Below are 18,459 nucleotides of genomic sequence, written 5' to 3' on the forward strand. Positions count from 1 at the left end.
ATATGGATTTTTTTTTGCAGATTCAGTTGCTCTACACCGTGGAATATTGCATATTAAAGATGTATTTGGAGAATCCTAGAAATACTTCACTATCTGATAAGCATATTAAAGTTCGCCTTCTGCAATTTAGGCTTCAGTGGATAAATTAAAAAAATGCTTTTAGGAGCTAAGTTACAATCGTGATGATCTAAGTTATTAGAGTTGTAAGGTGAATACTTTTTTTCCTCTTGAAATTTATCATGGTGTTCTCTGATATCAGCTGTTAACTCTCTTTACTCTTTGAAATTGACTATTGACACTACATTCATGTCATACTAAAATTTAGTTTGAAAATAATTCTCAAGAAAAAAGCAATAGGAGTACTTTGCTTCTTTTTTTTACGCACAAACACACATACACACTCACTCACACATTTTTAGAGTTGGAATTGGACACGTAATTGAATTCTGATAGGAATGTACCATGAGAGTTAGCAAAACAATTTATGTGAAGAAAGTTGTGTTTGCATTAGCTTATGCTCTCTCTTTCCTCAAATATGAAACTAGAACACATTTCAGTTGTAACATGTTTAATTTTTTTAATATTTAATTGTGTATATGCATTTAATTATTTGTTGGAACCAAACCACTATTTGAAAATAAAAAACTATAGAGCAAAAAATTAGTCAATTTTATGTCTAAAGCCACTCGTCATTATTTAAAATATATATATGTCAATAAAAAATCATCAACTACTTTTAGTTTCCAAGTAGTTAGTCAGAATAAAAAGGCTTTAAATTTAGATATTTTTTTTCAAATAAGCATCCATAGTTTGCACCCACGGTTAATGAACAAAAATATAAGTTTTGTTTTAAAATTTGGAGAATCTGAATTAAACAGTTGTTGTGCATGCAAGTACAATCATAGAGATTAGTAAATCAAAGTATGTTGTTATTGCATAAGTTAGTCAAATTCCTAACATTCTTAAGTTTTTCTAACTAATTATTATCAATGTTATTCTAATTTATTAACAGTGTATTACAAGGGTTTATAGTACAATGACTCATATAGAAAGTACATCAAACTACATGATACATAAAACTACATAATTAGCATTTTTCTGCATTTCATTATTCAAAATTTCTTGCCATTTTAAAAATTATTTATACATATAATCATTATAAACATACCAATATAAAATATTATTAGTCATCATGATTTTGAATTACAAATAACATTTGTTTCTTTTTCAACCGTGGTTTCCATGGGTTTAAACCTAGTTGTAGCAAAGATAGAGAAGAATAAGCATGATAAAAGAAAAGGGAGATATGGTTATCCAAAGATGCAGAAAAAAATCTACACTAACTTAAAATGCTGAAAGGAAAAAAGCAACATAAGCCCATGCTTAGGGCACTATCACCCGATCAATAATTAGCCAATCTAGATTTATAGACTGTTCATTGGTAGGATCAATAATTTTGGCAGATGGAAGCCATCAGTCAAAGATGACATTTTCAAAAGCAACACCTACAAATATTTTTTGCCCTAATTTTTATACATAATACCTGAACAACCTGCCCTACCTATTGCCTTTTGAACATGTGCTACTCATGTTGAATATCCTACAAGCATTTGAAATTGAATTATTATACCAAGTGAAGTCAACACCATACCATATAAAAATAATAATAATAATAATAATAATGAAGATTTCAAAAAGCATACCAGGTTGAGAATTTGGAGAAGTTCAAGAACATATGCTAGGATCCTTCTGTTCTCTGATTCTTCAAAACCCTAAAACAGTTGAGAATTTGGAGCGACTATTCAAATATATAAATCTCTATCTGATAACGGCTACAAATATGAATTCTAATGATTTATAGAAATATACAAGTAAAAACAAAATATTTACATGGTTTGGCTATGTAAAGTGGTAGTTTGATGATATAATTCATTAAACCATATATTGTATCTCAACAACAATAACATAAACAAAAAACTTCACCTCATATTCGTTTCTCATGAAATCCTCAAGAACCCTTTTGTATTTTTCCTTAACAGAACCTACAGCCCTTGCTGTACATTCAAAAGCTAGCAATGCGCTTGAAGCAGCCTCCTCATGTGTTTTTTTTTTATTGCATCCTACAAGCATTTGAAAAGTGAACTATATATTATTATTATACCAAGTTGGATAAAAATACTAATTTATTAAAGGTTTCACCAGAAAAGCTACCTTATATTCCTTACGCATAATGTCACGAAGGAAGAATATGTTTATATTTTCTCCTTATAGAACCGGGCCCACCCGCCCCTACAGCCACACCCCTAAAAGCAGCTACTGCCTTATTACCGGCTTCTGCTAACAAAGCCTACAAGCATTTAAAACCTAAACTATCATACCAAGTGATCACACCATAAAAAACAAAATATAATCAAGATTTCAGAAAACATACTACTAGAGGTTTGAAAGAAGACTTGTAAACGTCTTTAGCATGGTCCAATGCGTTTTCTACTAACAACTGAAAATGAAAACAGTTTTGTGTTACTAAATTGAGCCTAAGCTACTTATTACTAAATGGTTGCACCAAAACCCCTAATCTCAAAACTGCAAACCAATAAGAAAAAGGTACCTACCTGATTATTGCCTTTGTTAGCAGAATGATAATGTACTGAAACGGAGCCAATTGGTTCTTTAACAATGCCCATCATCATATGCTGTAAGATGAAAAGTGAAAACCGGCCAATTGCTTTTTATCAACTTGGAATGGTGGGTTTTTTAAGCTAAGGGTCTAATGTTCTGAAATTGACAAAATATTAATACCACTAGCTACACAAAAATAACGTAGATTTGGGAAAGCATACTGATTGAGTGTTAAGAACAGAATTGAAAACTTCAGCAGCATGTTCCATTGCCCTTTTGCACTGTGAATCCTCAAAAGCCTGAAAGATGTGAATACAGTTGAGAGCTTTGTGTGATTCTCAAATCCGAATAAAAGAGAAATAACTATTCGATAAAAGCTATAAATACAAATAAAGAATATAAAATACATTTCTATTTGCCCCACAACAAAAAGCATAAACATCCAATAGCAAATAAAGAATATAAAATACATTTCTATTTGCCCCACAACAAAAAGCATAAACATCCAATAGCAAATAATATAAAGCAGAAAGATCTGAAAGCACTTTAAGGTGTTATCAGCAAATCAAGGGGTTAAGACAACTATTCTGCAAATATAGTACCCAATGGAAAATCCATTACACATGTTTGGCTATGTATACATACCAAGTTCATAGATGTAAAGTGGTAGTTTAATGGTATAATTCATAAACTAATTAAATGTACCTATCTTAACTTGTATAACAAAGGTTTCATCAGAAAAGCTAGATACCTCATATTCATTTGTCATAAACTCCTCAAGACACCTTTTGTATTCTTGTGCACCAGAACCTACAACCCTTGTTGCAAAATCAAATGCCACCAATGCCTTCAAGAAAGCCTCCTCATGTGCTTCTTTTAATGCATCCTACAAGCATTAGCCATTAGACAAGAAACAAAAAAGTAATCAGAAATTGTATAAAGCAAGTACATGTTTCCTTTATGGACTAGATGGATTGAGATATAAAGGAGACACCAAAGTCCAAAGTATTTGTGGATAAAAAAAACTACCTATAAATACTTCTAAATAAGGTTAAACGAATATTTTGTTTAACTTTTTCCCTTATGGCACCGGCTCTTGGCATATATCTAAAATACTCAAATGCCTTATCACGGGCTTCCCTTACTCTAGCCTACAAGCATTTGAAAAGTGAATTATTATACCAATTGACAACATGATAAAAAAAACAAAAAACAAAAATTAATGAAAACATACAAGGGCAAGGTAGAGAGAAGATTTGTAAACACTTGTAGCATAGTCCAATGCGTTTTGCAAATCTGTTTCTTGAACACTCTGCAAAAGGGGAACCTCATAGTTGTTATCCAACACAACACTTACATAAGAAATGGTAAGTGATATCTATCATTAAAACAAAGGGAGTATCATATGTTATATAGCAACCAACTGCTTTCACACTTCTTTGAAACAACTTATATTATTATTAATACTCCATATTAATTAATGAACCTGAAGTGTCTGAGTGTATAGAAGCATTACTAATGCCCAGTAATCAATAAACTACAAAACCAAAGGGATCTCTATTCTCTCCTATGATTAAAAAAAAAAAAAAAAAAAAAAAGTTACCTGATCCAAGATAGAGCTTTTGCCAGCCATTGCTATCTGCTAGTAAGTAGATCGTATGCTGCAAAGAGAAACCCACTGACACTGTGTTTTTTTTATTTGATTATACACTTATAACATAAACCCTTAACACTGGATTTTGAAGCTTTTGATGAATTAACAACATTAATTATGTTTCAAGTCCAATGTATCCTTATTTATGCCCACACCCTATTGTCCCCTACACAAATAAGATCTCCAATCAAACGTAATTAATTTTTTTTGAAGTAATTACAAATTTGGTCCATTTTATAATAATTCTTCTCGAAGTTGTCCTTAAGTTATGGATTTGGTCGACATGCTTTATGCAAAATCTCAAGTTTGGTCTAATGTTGTTTCTTTTAATACTTATTTTATATTCTGTTTTCAGATGGACTATAAAATCTGTAATGATGCAAACGTGAAGACGACTTTGGGAAGATTTCAAAACTCGACCAAATTTGCGATTTGGAGTAAAGCATAGGGACCAATTTGTAATTTACTCTATTTTTTATAATATTGTTATAATCCGTATACTTGGCTACCTTAAAGGGGACAACAGATAAGGACACAGAGGGTGTGTGACAAAGCTTATTTAAAAAGGCTTTAACTTTTAACACATACCAAACGCATGTAACACATGTTCTATAGAAGATTTAATGTAGTTTGAAATGCACAAAAAAGGTGAAGAAAAATTAATCATTACTCTTTAAGAACATGTTCAGACAACATAAATAATTCAAGATAAAACTCATTCCTCAAGATTACGTACACAAACAGCAACGCTACAGGTAAGATATTCACAAAAAATTGAACAAATACATCATGTAGATTATCAATAAACGGAAAGAACATACATTACAGAGCTTTGATTGAGAAAGAATCGGTGGCCGTATCCGTACTCAGAAAAACCCTAAAACGCTCGTAATAAACCCTAAAAGCCGGCAAGCAAGAGTCTTCTCAGTCCTCACTGATCTAAAACACGTTGAGATGATAATTATCAGCTATTATCACTTTAGCCCCTGTACTTAAAGATAGGGACTTCCGTAACCCAGGACCCTAAACTTGATAACGCAATAACGGCAATTTTTGTCGTGGTCTTTTTGTTTTTTTTTTCAAATTGTTCACATATACTTTGTTATGGTCATTTTAATACTTTTGTCCTCGTCAATTGTTCACAAATACTTTATTATGGTCATTTTAATACACTCTTACATGTTTGTTTATGGAGAAGTTAAACATATGTACTTTTCGGATGAGGTTGAGTAAGATATTGTTTGTTTTTTAAGAGGTAAAATATTTATTGTAGATCATATACAGACATCTAAAGAGGTGTACAAAACATATACACTAAAAAAAATATTGTTTGCTTTTTAATGTCTACAAGCTAAAATAAACTGATTTTTTAACTTAAAGTTTTTTAATCTTGTAATTAAAATAATTATAGTTTACAACATTGAAATATAATTCATACATGCACAATAAAAAAAACATTTATTCTATATTTTTTATTAACTGCTCAACAATTTCATCCCGTAACTAAACCATATATTTTCTGTCTGTTGTAATATCATATCTTCAACCTCGTCTTCACCATCATCCATACAAACATGATTATTTCGACATGACACATTATGTTGATTGTATTGAGTAAAGAATTCATCGCTCAAAGCCTCAAACCATATTTCCTTATAAAATTATGAAACATTAAACATGCAATGGTAATGTTTTTTGTGTAACCAACAAAAATAATGTCATCTTCTTTAATATTGCGAATCGTGTTTTCAAGACACCAAAAACACGTTCAATGATGTTCCAAAGTTTTGCATGTGCATGATTATTTTTTTTCTTTATTGGTCATCTGTAACGAAAATCTCTAATCCAATACATTACGTTATGATACAAAGCCACAAATCATCAAATGTGTGCATACATGACATCACAAAGATAATATTCCTTTGTAAATATGTAAATAATTAATTAATTTAAAATTATCGTTTCTTTAAAAACTCGTCGTAGCCTCTTATTATGTCCAAAATGTTTGGATTTCGATTAAAAAAATGTTGCTACGATTATATATTTTGCGAAAAGCATCATTCTATCCAGCACTTCCAAAAAAATTATGAATTGTTTGCTTTGAGTGTTGAAATATATTTTTGTTTGTTTTTTAAAATTTATATTTATATACTACATAAAAAACTAAATTTAAAAAAATGATTTTCAATGTATTGTGATATATGACAGCAACGAACATGAATTGTCTTTAAGATACATTTTTATTATGTATGGAATCAAACTAAAGAGATGATAAGGTTGTAAATACATATCTAGTCAAATGTATTAATTTCAAGTTGTTTGTTTAAATATTATTTTAAAAAATCAACCCCTTAATAAATATAGTGTGACTACTAAGTTGATCAAATTTCATCTAATCTGATTAAAATAAAATAAAACAACTATTTAATATGATTGAAAACAAAATCATCTATATATATATATATATATATATATATATATATATATATATATATATATATATATATATATATATATATATATATATATATATATCAAATTTCATGTGAGACGCCATAATTTTGTGAGACTGTGAGACACATTTTTTTATTTTTTTAATTTTTTAAAAAAAAGAATTTTTGGATTTTTCCATTTATTTTGCATTTTAAAATTATTTTTTAAAATATGTACAGTGCAATATTCTATTAGAATATTTCACGTATTTAAAAAAAAAACGGGATTTTTTTTATTTTTTTTAGTTAATTCAAGTTCCGAAAATAATATTTAAAAAAAAATTTAGATTTTTCCTTTTATTTTGCATTTTAAAATTATTTTTTATAATATGTACAGTGTAATATTGTATTAGAATATTTCACGTATTTTTCAAAAAAAAAACAGGATTTTTTATTATTTTTTTTAGTTAATTTAAGTTCCGAAAATAATATTTAAAAAAAAAAAATTTTTGATTTTTTCCATTTATTTTGCATTTTAAAATTATTTTTAGATTTGGTCTCACGGTCTTACAAAATTAGAATGGTCTCAGATGAACCTGAACATATATATATATATATATATATATATATATATATATTTTACTATATTATTATAAAAACCTTATTATTTCTAAAAATAGATTTAAGACGTCTAAATATTTAAGCTAACAGTACAACAAATTATTATTAAAATAATATTAAATTTTAAAATCGTCCAAGCATTTAAGCAACAAATATAATTAGTAATGCATAGATAACTTTATCTCCTAGGCTTTTGACGCGGTCCATTTATTTCCCGATCAAGTAATCTGAGATCTCGGCAAATCTGGCCCGTCTTTACTCATATCTCGCCCTATCTTCTTATATGAAATTGATTATAGAAATCAGATTGAATCATCTGTTTGCTTCTGGTCACACCCTATCATCACCAGCAGCACCCTTCACCTTTTCTGCTCTGCTTCTGTAAAATCGTTATTTTCTCCACCTCTATATAGTCACAACACCCACCAGCGACCTACACTATTACGTTGGTGCAATGAAAGAAACACTCATCACATGTAAAGCCACACTCATTCAATAAGACCAACCCCCCTCATATCCCGTTTCATTCAAAGTTTGAAACCCTATCCCTTTCTCTCTCTGTAACCCTTTTCGTCTCACGACACCCTTCCACACTATGCCTCCTTTTCCATTCTGTATGTGCTTTTTTTATTAGAAGAAGATGGTGAGTAGAAACATTTTCCAGAATCAACTTTGATATGGAATGTGTTATTTTTCTACAATTGGTTTAAAATGTGTGTGTGTGTGTGTGTTTTTTTTTGTGTTTACTTTCAGTTGAATGAAGAAAGGTGATGAAGGAGTTCAGATCCTCATGACACATCTGAAGATTGATCCAGTAAGCATCATCTACGTCTTTCCAATCAATTTCTATTTTTGTTTTTTTATTTCTTACAATTTATCATTTCTTTTGCTCCCCACATGAGGCCTGGAGAATGAAACACTTACTACATATATCCAAGCCAATATGATTGTCAGAACCATCACTAATGTTGGTGCTATTATAAGTGTAAAGCATGATCCTGAGATTAATAACCGCCTATTTGCCATTTGCTTATCATTCATACACATAGTTCAAACTATTAGCTTTCTTAGGTTCGAAATATTCTTTCTAATATGTTTATGTTTACAATTTTCTTTTACAATTTGTTATCTCTCTTCTTTATGATTTGACATAAGTGTTTGAAAAAGTATTTTCAGATCTAGATGAAGATGAACAAGAACGGGAATGAAAAAGGGTTTATAATGCTTTTCAGATTGCATGAGGTAGCAAGGTATTTTATTTATTTTTGAAATGTATTGAAGGAGTAAGTTGTTGTATATTATGTATGCAAGTTTTTTAATGTTTTGTCTTTTCCGTGTCCTTTAATTTGTATTATTAAATTTATATTTCAATTTTTTTCTAGCTAGATATTGTTGACTAAGATATGTTTGTTTTAGTTACTATTTTATTTTGTTGAGATTTAGATAAATATTGTTGATGAGGAGGTTCTTTTTCAAGAAAAAGAAAAAACAGTGGCCAAGAAGCACCAGGTGTTGGCAAGGTTACTTTAGTCTTTGCTCAACTCTTATTTGACTCTTCTGAAACACACACACATAGAAAGACACATTTAAGCTTCATCCATATGTTTCTATTATACATGTTTGGATTTATGTGTGTATTTCCATTTAAATTCAATGTGTATACTTTTAACTACAAATACTTACCTTGTATCACACTTGGCAGACATAAATATTCAAACGTGAGATGGGGTAAATGGATCAATTTGTTTTTTACTCATAGATCTGGTTTCTTTTTTGTCTCAGGGATGAAGATAGGGGAAGCCAAGAAAACAGGGCATAAGAAATATGGATGGTTGAGGTAAGGATGGTGATATATGATGAAAACTACTCTTTTAATTAAATTTGGTAACACATTTTAACATGTGAGCGACATCACTGCCAAATTGAAGGCTAATAGTAATAGTACCATCTTAACGTTCAATGAAATGCCTCTAGCAAAGACTCTTAGTCAGCATGCTACTTATATGCAAATCCATTCAGCACACATATATAGTGTAGATATGGTATTTTTTATCATCCTTCATAGGTTTACACTTGTGTATCATGTATTTTCACTAGTTATATATTCACTCCCAACAACACATAAACATTGATTTAAAGGTATGTGTATGGTTATTGGATTGTAGAAACAGTTTGTAGTGACACAATCCAGTGAAGCAATTATAGTTTCAATAAAGAAACGGTAAAAAAAGCAACAACGAAGAAGGAAGATGAATCTTAGGTGCTGTTTGTTTTGGAAGTGGTTAAATGTCTTTGTCTTTTTCCAAGTTTGCGGAAGAAGACGTGCACTTGCGAAACGTCTACCCGCCAGAAGGGAAAAGTGCTCAAAAAGTACTTTTGTAGAAAAACAAACGAGGCCTTAGTGTAGATACTAAATTTTTATAACCAATTTTTCTTTATGTGATTTTGAATGACAATATTTTACAAAGTTTAGTGATTTATAATATAAAGTGAACATTACATGGAATAGAAACATTTTGAAGATAAATAGGATTGAGAAATTATTTCAAGCATGTAAGGCCAAAAATATAGTAGAGATTGGGAAGACACCGACTATTAATAATGTTGTTTTTTCTGTCATGAATCTCAAAGGTTAGTCGTGTTCGTTCATGTCCTTCTTTGCTTCCATCAAGTGGTATCAATCTGCAAATAAAATTAGATTGAGTTTTACCATGTGGCAACTCTATATTTTTTATGTTTTCTTTTTCCAATTTTCTGATATACTATATGAAATTGAGATGGTTTCATAAACTCCTAAAAAATAGGGTTGTTCCATATGTAAAATTTAATTATTCATAGTTTACTTTATTTTTCTATGTGGGTGCAAAACATCTACAAAATAAATAGATATAAAATAAGTTAAAAGTAAAAATTACATTATCTATGTTATATTATTTATATATGTTATCAAGTAATAAGAAATATAACATTAATATCGATGGATAAAAAAGGTAAATTGAAACTGTATTACCAAACGAACATGCTTTGAAAGATGGAGAAAATGTCAAAATTACATTCTTACTTAAAATTAAAATTTGGGACAATTAATAAATCTACGTTTATAATTTGGCACATTTAATAAATCTTTTTTTATTCTATCCAAGCATTTTTAAAAGTTTTGGATTTTGTTTTTTTATACAATAACTCATTATTTGTACAAACTAGATACTATGACAAACATAATATTTTTTATCAGACTAATAGAATCAATAATTTATACATTTCAAACTTATAAAATAGTGAATTGTATCCCACTTGATTCCTAATTATCATGATAAACAAAAATCTTAAACTTGGGGTAAAGTAGAAATGGAATTTAAAAATAATGAAAGTATGTTGCTATTTTAAGCATTGTATGAGCAGTTTCTGTTTTTAATTTTTTATTTATGTATATGAGTGTATTGTTTGTGACGTTGAACCCATGACTCCCTTTGTAATTTTCATGTGTATACCAGATGGTTTGGAGTTCAAATCTATTTATGTGGTTTTCTGATTTTGATTTTAAGTATTAATTGTTTTATTATATAGGAAGTTTATTTCTAAAAAGATTAACAGCTCATTGGTAAACCTTATGGAGTTTTCACATGAGTGAGTGTACTTTGTTCTAATCTTTTGAGCCGCACGCTTTTAAAGAAATTGATGTATTTTAATCCATAATAACTATCTTTTTCTGTTAAATTGGATTAGATGGAAATGAAATTTTTTTATGACTTATATGTATATTCGTTTGAAGTTATAAAATATACTATGTCTGTTGATTTAGTGCATAGAGAAATTGGTTCAAAGGGTTAATATATTTATTTTATCTCTATTACAGTATACACATTTTTTATGCGTTTTCTTTTTAATAGTTTGTAGGTAGATGTAGTATATGGACACTTTTAGACTTTAATTAGAATTTGTATTTATAAATAGTAATTGAACTCCCCCACCCCATTAAAACTACTAAATCGTAAACCTTAAACCCTAATCACTAAATCCTAAACCTAAACTCCAAAAAAAACTACTCACCAACACAAGTGCATTGCGCAAAAGATAACTATCCATCAACAACACAAGTGCGCCAAAAAATTCCATTATGATTTGGTATACTAAACAATTAAAGATAAAATATTGGAAAGAGAAACGGATAATCGGACGTCTTAACCCATTAATACATCGCCTTACTTTAAAAGGAAAAGCTAATTGCGAAAGAAAACTATTTGTCAAAAACAAACAAATAAACAACCACAATCCACCACACCAACGGAACTAATTGCTGAAAAAAACTATTCGCCGCCGCCGCTTTGCGTGGGTAACGACTAGTATATATATATATATATATATATATATATATATATATATATATATATATATATATATATATATATATATTAGTGAATAAATTCATAATCAATTATTTTATGTTTAACTTATAAAACCAATATATATATATATATATATATATATATATATATATATATATATATATATATATATATATATATATATATTACAAACATCGTAATCTCTTCGAACCTTATATAGAGGGTGTTTTGGCTAAGGGGCTGTTTGATTTTGTGCTGACTGGGTCCGGTCAAACGTTTTTGTCTGACTCGATCCAGTTAGAATGTTTGATATGTATCTTACCCACCATGTAGCTCTGACTCGGTTCATAAAAATGACTGACCCAGTCTACTATAAAAAATTGTTGACCCACTAAATGAAGAAAAAAAGACATCCTCCCCCCCCCCCTTCTTCCCATCAACACTGCAGACAAAAATCAAAATCAAGGGGTATCTCACATAATTACGAACACGAGGAACACCAAATTTATGGAAAACTGTGAATGCTTGGACCCATCTAAAGAAAAAATACAATTGTTGACATTATCTAAAAATCGGAAAACACCATATTTCCTTCCTTCTTGAGATCCTGGACTTAGGTCGATGTCATCGAGAGTTTCAACAATTGGAGTAGTTTAGATTCTGGTCTTCCTTGATGATAATACATACCAAGAATCCCCAAATCTCGAAATAAAAAAAATATTTGGATCTTCCTCAAATCAAACCTGTAAGGTTGAAACTTAAATCCAAATTTGGTCTTTGTTTCAGTCGACGATGTACACACCACGATGAGAGTATGGGTAGGAGAGGAAAGCATATGATGGTGTATATTATCCACAAATGAGTTTTATGGTTGAGGTTCCCTTTAAAATAAGATGAGAAAATATAGAGATAGAGATGTAGTTTAGGCGGGATGGGATTTGAAGTGCACGTGTTTTTTTTTTATAATTAATTATTAATAAATAAATTTAATAATTTGTAAGAGTGGCAACCATAATAATTAATTGGTAAAAGATAAATGAGAAATTAATTAAAATATAAATATGAAAATTAATATGATAAAATAATATGTCGTAAATTTAAGGGTAAAATGGTTATTTTTATCATTCAGCACAATCAGTTAGACATATAATCAAACAACATAGTTATATATATATATATATATATATATATATATATATATATATATATATATATATATATATATATATATATATATATATATATATATACACCAGTCAGACATATAATCAAACAACATAGTTATATATATACATACATATATATATATATATATATATATATATATATATATATATATATATATATATATATATATATATATATATATTACCCATGCAAACCTTAGAAGTGATTTCCAAGTTTTTTTTTAAAAAAAGGCATGCAAACGTTTTGACGTCAGCGGTCTTCTAAAAAAGAAATAGTCTTCAAGCAAAACATATGCCGCAAACAAAATAGGTCGAAAAGAGCTTTTGTAAAATAAAAATTAAAAAAAAAACACAACAACAACAACATTACCATCTTAAGAGTATTCCAATGTCTTTTTTTAATTATGTATACATATTATAATTAATTAAAGCCATATAAGACCCATCACAATCAATGAAAATAAACACATGACAAAAATTTGTAGATTTACAAGCTCTTTGAGAAAACTTTGGTTAGAGAAAGTTTATCCAATAACTTTTTCAAATTTCAAGAGATTTTTTGTTTGAAAAAACTCATATTATCCGTAAAGACATGAAAATTTAAAATTTAAAACACTTTTTCATTTTTCAAACAACATAAAACTCATATAATATTCTCAAATCTCATGTTTATCAAATGTCATCATAATAAAACATATCCAGAGATCACAAAAAAATACAATCCTCTATCGTTGTGTACGGATCATGTCGGCGCTTTCCTGCGATCCTCGCTAGTACCTGAAACACATAACACATAACATTGTAAGTATAAACGCTTAGTGAGTTCCCCAAAATACCACATACAACACATATTAGCCACTCGAGGCTATAACTATGTATGACCCTCTGGTCCTAACTTTGTGGACCTTCCAATCCTAACTCTGTAAACTCTGAATCATACATAGCACAAATCACATAGAAATAATGCAGTGTATCACATCATAATAATAGCATACAAGATACTCTGCCACATAACTCTAATTACCACTCTTGGTAAAGTATAGTGAGAAGACTCACCTCGGGTAACTCGGATAAATCTCGAACTCGATATACAGATCTAGCCTCCGCCTAATCACCTAAAATAATTACTCATAATCCATACGACTCTCAAAGGCTAGACTAACCCTTCTCTAAATTCTCTCAGAAGGGTAAAAGACCATTTTACCCCTCTAATGGTTCAACAGTTCAAATATTGACTAAACCCTAATAGTCAACTCTCCGGAGTACGCGACGCGTAACAACTCTATACGTTGGGCGTACTCAGATACTTCACATAGTCGGGGAGCTCAACCCCCTATGATGCGTGTATTGGGATTACGCCCAACGTAAGTCCTAGTCTTATACTCTTTTTGATTTTTGGTCTCAAACGGTTAAGACATAAGCTCAAATTCCAGATCTGACTATTCTAAGGCCACTTAATCCATAAAGTCGAAACCTTTAAGCCTTTGCATGGCTGTAAAGGTCACCAATCACTCCAAACACCTTTCCTCTTTCCTCATTAAGCCCTCATCTCATGCATGACTTAATATCAACATCCAATATTGGATTTTAATGAACTTACAACACATTTTACACGTAAATAGGGCAAATCTAAGCTTATGGAGACCATTTGCTCATAAAGTCTCCTCATTGGGACCAAAAACCCTAAAAATTGGTCCATAAAGCACAAATCAAAGATGACAAGAAAAGCTTTGAGCTTTTTACCTCCAAGTGAAGCTCCAACCTCTTTAGAACTCATATCTAAACGTGTACTCCTACTTCTAGCCTCCTCAATGACCTTCTCTTCTTCTTCTCAATCACACAAGGACAATATCAAGCTCAAAAACACACACACAAGCTTAGAATGATGGTATTGCTCTCTTAGGGTTTCACTCTCTATAAAATGGTGGCTGGGATAAGGATCATATCATCCTTTTTATAGTCCTTAAGTCTCATTTAGGGTTTTGCATCTGAGCCAGTTACACTCAGCGTAACTTTGGTACGCCCAGCATAACTAATTGAGTCTACGTCCATAATAAGCGCATGAGTACGCGCAACGTACTCTTCAGTACGCCCAACGTACTTGTTTGCAACATTTTTCTCTTAAGGGTTAAACTTGACAATTTGGTAAATAAGAAGGGTAAAATAGATGTACCTGGATTTCGGGATGTTACATTGTCGATGTTCTTAGTTAGTTCCATTTATTGAGCAAGCCAAAAGAACTGTTGAGATATGAAGACTGGTCCAAGAGCGAAGTGCTCCAAGAAATTACGAAGGTAAAATTTTGACTAGAAAAGCAAAGGTCCAAGTCAAATAAAAGTGTAGACTTGGTCAAAAGTTCTAGAGCATTGTCTTTGTTACGAAGTTCATCGAAGCTCCGATACTCTTTAATATTGTATGTACAACATTGGAGAACAAGTTTTACTTTTATGTCGGTCCGTCAAAGGAACATTGGTTAGCACATAAATTTAGGCCAACACATGATGACATGTCATAAACGGGTAGGTCCCCTAAGCATCCGCATTGGGTAGCTTAGTGTATGTGATGATATGCACTAAACCATGTATTACTAACGTAGTGGGGGTTATCAACAGGTTTATGTAGAATTTGGGGAAAGGTTATTGGGAAGGAGTCAAATTGATGCTTCATTACTTGAAAGGAACTTCGTATGTCTCCCTATGTTTCCAAAGGTAAAAGATCATCCTCGAAGGCTTCACTGATGTCGAACTAAGGCATTTGTGTAGATTCGGGTAAAATTATACATGTTTTGACTTATAATTCGAGGACTTCATGAGGTATGGGAGTTTGGCAGAAAATTGTGGACTGTATCAAGAAGATGGAAAATCATAATGTCTTAGATTTCTACTCAATTTCTATTGTTGTAGGTGATGGGTCTGTGGCTCGATTTTGGGAGGATGTGTGGTGTAGAGGCGTGTTGTTTAAAACACAATTCCATATGTTGTTTTCGTTATCCTTGCTGAAAGATGGGTTGGTCTCAGATTTTTGGAGTTCTGGTGGGTGGAATTTCTCATGGAGGCGTGACATTAGAGGAAGAGTTGAAGTTGAGCAATTAGAGAGTTTTATGCAGATTTTGACTCCTATTCAGTTTACTTCCATCCCCGATAGGTGGTCCTGGAGTCTTGATCCAAGCAGGGTGTTTTCTGTTAGCTCCATGAGAAGGTATATTGATTCTCTTTCTCTCCGGGTTAGTGGAGTGGGGACTAGATGGAATCAGAATGTCCCAATTAAAGTTAACATTTTTTATGGAGATTGAGATTAAATAGAATCCATGTTCGATTGGTTTTAGTGGATAGAGGTGTAGAGTTGGAGTCTATTCTATGCCCCATTTGTCAGTTTGTGAAAGAAAGTGTTACACATCTCTTTTTCCAGTGTGAGGTGGCTCATCAAATTTGGAGGAGAATAGGGTTGTTGCTTGATGTTTCATTTCCTATTGACCCTGGTGTTGCAGAGATGCTTGATTGGCTTGATTCTTCGTTGATTATTTGTAGGAATCGGCCTAAAATGGATTCGGTTTGCATGGTGAGTTTATGGGTGATTTGGTCGTAGAGGAATGATGTTATCTTTAGCCTTAATAAGTTTAAAAAGCACCTCTTGTATGATACTATTGTTGATTTGTCTTTTCGGTGGTTTTCTTTTCGGAACTCTAAGGCTACTGTTAGTTGGATTGATTGGATACGCATTCTGCTAATGCCTTAATTTTGTTCTTTTTTGCTAGCTCCTAGCTAGCTGTTTTTGTTAATTTGAGTTTTGCTGTTGTTAAAAAAAATATTAGCTCAACGAACTTGTCATGTTTGTTTTAAAAAGCCACTCGATTTTTTTTTTTTTTTGTACTTTAAGGGAATAAAGTCCATTTTAAATGGTTTAAAACATCATTTTTTTTCAAATATAAAGGGGTAAACTGGTTACTCATCTTAGTTGTCATCCAGTTAGCAATATTTATATCTGTGGCTATCCACATGTACTTTGACCATGAGAAGTCCAACGTTGCCCTCTTGTATGTATATCTAGAATGCATGTTCTCCACTTGTGTTCGAAAATATGAATAGAGAGATCGACAAGGAGGAATTCAAACCAATTACATAGTAATCTCAACCCCAAATCCGATAAAATTTTGCACCGTTGTGTTCTCAGTCTTCTTCCCTCCTGTCATGCGTCGACCACACTTAATATCATTAGTGATTTCAATTTCTACCGTCTCATCGATTTCAATTTCCATCCATATCTTCATAACTGTAAGCGGACATTGATTGCAGCAGCAGGCAAGTGGGTGAAGTCGGTAATAAAGGTAAGTTTCAAAAAACTAGAATTGGATGTTGAAAATACGAGATACTAAATCAGAAAAATCATTAGATTGTCAATACTATTCAATTCCTCCATGATTAAGTGAATCCACTATTCTATCTTTTTTTAGTAACAGTTTTTGACGTCCCAAATATAAGATTATGAATGGTGAAATTATGCGTGTTATTTACATATTGCACCTCTGACTTCGTCCTGAATTTTAATTGTCGGTGGATTATTGTCAGTTTTTGAAGTTCTCGATTAAAATCTATCAGTAGAGAGGAAACTGTCGAGCAAGAGAGTTATCGGGGGATATAGGGTTTCTATCTATAGTGAATATGTATAGATTGGAGGTGGAATAAAGTCGGAGATCAAGTATTCCATCAGATCAAACAATTGTAGGAAGTTGTGTAATTATAGGGGCGAAGTATCGAAGTTATGAAGTAAAAATTGGAAATTGTGTAATTGTAGGGGCGAAATGCCGAAGTTATGAAGTCTTTAAATCAGTGTTCTTGATGAGGGTGGTAACAAGTAACCTGGTATAGCGTGTTATAACATGTCAAATGACCTTAGTAACATGTGAAAATAGAATTCATTCCCTTAAAATAAAGTAAAATAAAAACAATTAAGTGACATTTTAAAACAAACATAACAAGTTCGTTGGCTAATATGACATTTTCCCAAACAAAAATAAAGAACAAAGTTCTTAAAATTTGGAGATGAAGAACAACATGTTCGGAAAAATCATGTTGGTCGGAGAAGATGACCGAAATCTCGCCGTAAAAAGCATTGTTGGTCAGAGACTCGCCAAAGAAGATGTCTGGAGCTACAAATATTGTCGAAGCTGCCAAATACGCCGAAAAATCTACTATATCATGTCATAATAATGTTTTTTGAACAGTTCAACAAGTTTAATGGAAAATATGGACAAAAAAAATCAAGCGACTAAATGTGTAGAAATAAAAAAAAAATAAGTTACCCTTTTTAACCTCATTATCATTGTAATTATTTATAACTTGAATAATAAATGATGATTAAAACTTATAATAATCAGATAATAATACATATTAAGTCTTACGTATTAATTTGTATCTCCATGTTCTATGTTTCCCCTTGGTTGACCGCCTAAAGCCCTAAACGGACCACCCAAAATTAGGGATGAAAATTTCACCCAATCCGGTGGGGAACCCGGTTGACCCGCCCCAACTGGGGACAGGTATTTCCCGCCAAAACGGGTACCAGGTACGGGGACGAGGATCACCATTATGCTAAAACCGGGG

The 18,459-nt window shown here is 31.2% G+C and overlaps 1 protein-coding gene and 1 long non-coding RNA gene across 10 annotated transcripts; one reads left to right on the forward strand and one right to left on the reverse strand.

Moving 5' to 3' along the window:
- Positions 1 to 1,368: 1,368 nt before the first annotated feature.
- Positions 1,369 to 5,278, reverse strand: LOC111899228 (uncharacterized). Of its 4 annotated transcripts, XR_006192089.2 has the most exons (12): positions 5,095 to 5,278; positions 4,223 to 4,280; positions 3,854 to 3,931; positions 3,649 to 3,770; positions 3,371 to 3,505; positions 2,841 to 2,918; positions 2,613 to 2,693; positions 2,432 to 2,497; positions 2,212 to 2,347; positions 1,984 to 2,120; positions 1,704 to 1,772; positions 1,369 to 1,600 (listed from the first exon to the last, which is right to left on the reverse strand). XR_006192089.2 is itself a non-coding variant. In XM_042902337.1 (8 exons), the coding sequence occupies exons 4-8, from the start codon at positions 3,386 to 3,388 to the stop codon at positions 2,234 to 2,236; spliced, it is 357 nt and encodes a 118-aa protein (XP_042758271.1). In that variant the 5' UTR covers positions 3,389 to 3,505; positions 3,649 to 3,770; positions 3,854 to 3,931; positions 4,223 to 5,278; the 3' UTR covers positions 2,127 to 2,233. The 4 variants fall into 4 exon arrangements, 1 of the variants encoding a protein (XP_042758271.1); XR_002852825.3 differs by having other exon boundaries at positions 4,223 to 5,278; XR_006192090.2 differs by lacking the exons at positions 2,432 to 2,497; positions 2,613 to 2,693; positions 2,841 to 2,918 and having other exon boundaries at positions 4,223 to 5,278.
- A 2,246-nt stretch (positions 5,279 to 7,524) lies between these two features.
- Positions 7,525 to 9,754, forward strand: LOC111899184 (uncharacterized). 6 transcript variants are annotated; one of them, XR_008223868.1, is made up of 4 exons: positions 7,525 to 7,969; positions 8,080 to 8,576; positions 8,770 to 8,846; positions 9,109 to 9,754. It is a non-coding gene; the product is annotated as an uncharacterized LOC111899184 (long non-coding RNA). The 6 variants fall into 6 exon arrangements; XR_008223865.1 differs by having other exon boundaries at positions 8,080 to 8,846; XR_002852817.3 differs by having other exon boundaries at positions 8,080 to 8,397; positions 8,494 to 9,754.
- Positions 9,755 to 18,459: the final 8,705 nt, after the last annotated feature.

The sequence above is a fragment of the Lactuca sativa genome, chromosome 5, assembly GCF_002870075.4.
Source record: "Lactuca sativa cultivar Salinas chromosome 5, Lsat_Salinas_v11, whole genome shotgun sequence".
In the NCBI taxonomy this organism is placed as follows: Eukaryota; Viridiplantae; Streptophyta; class Magnoliopsida; order Asterales; family Asteraceae; genus Lactuca; species Lactuca sativa.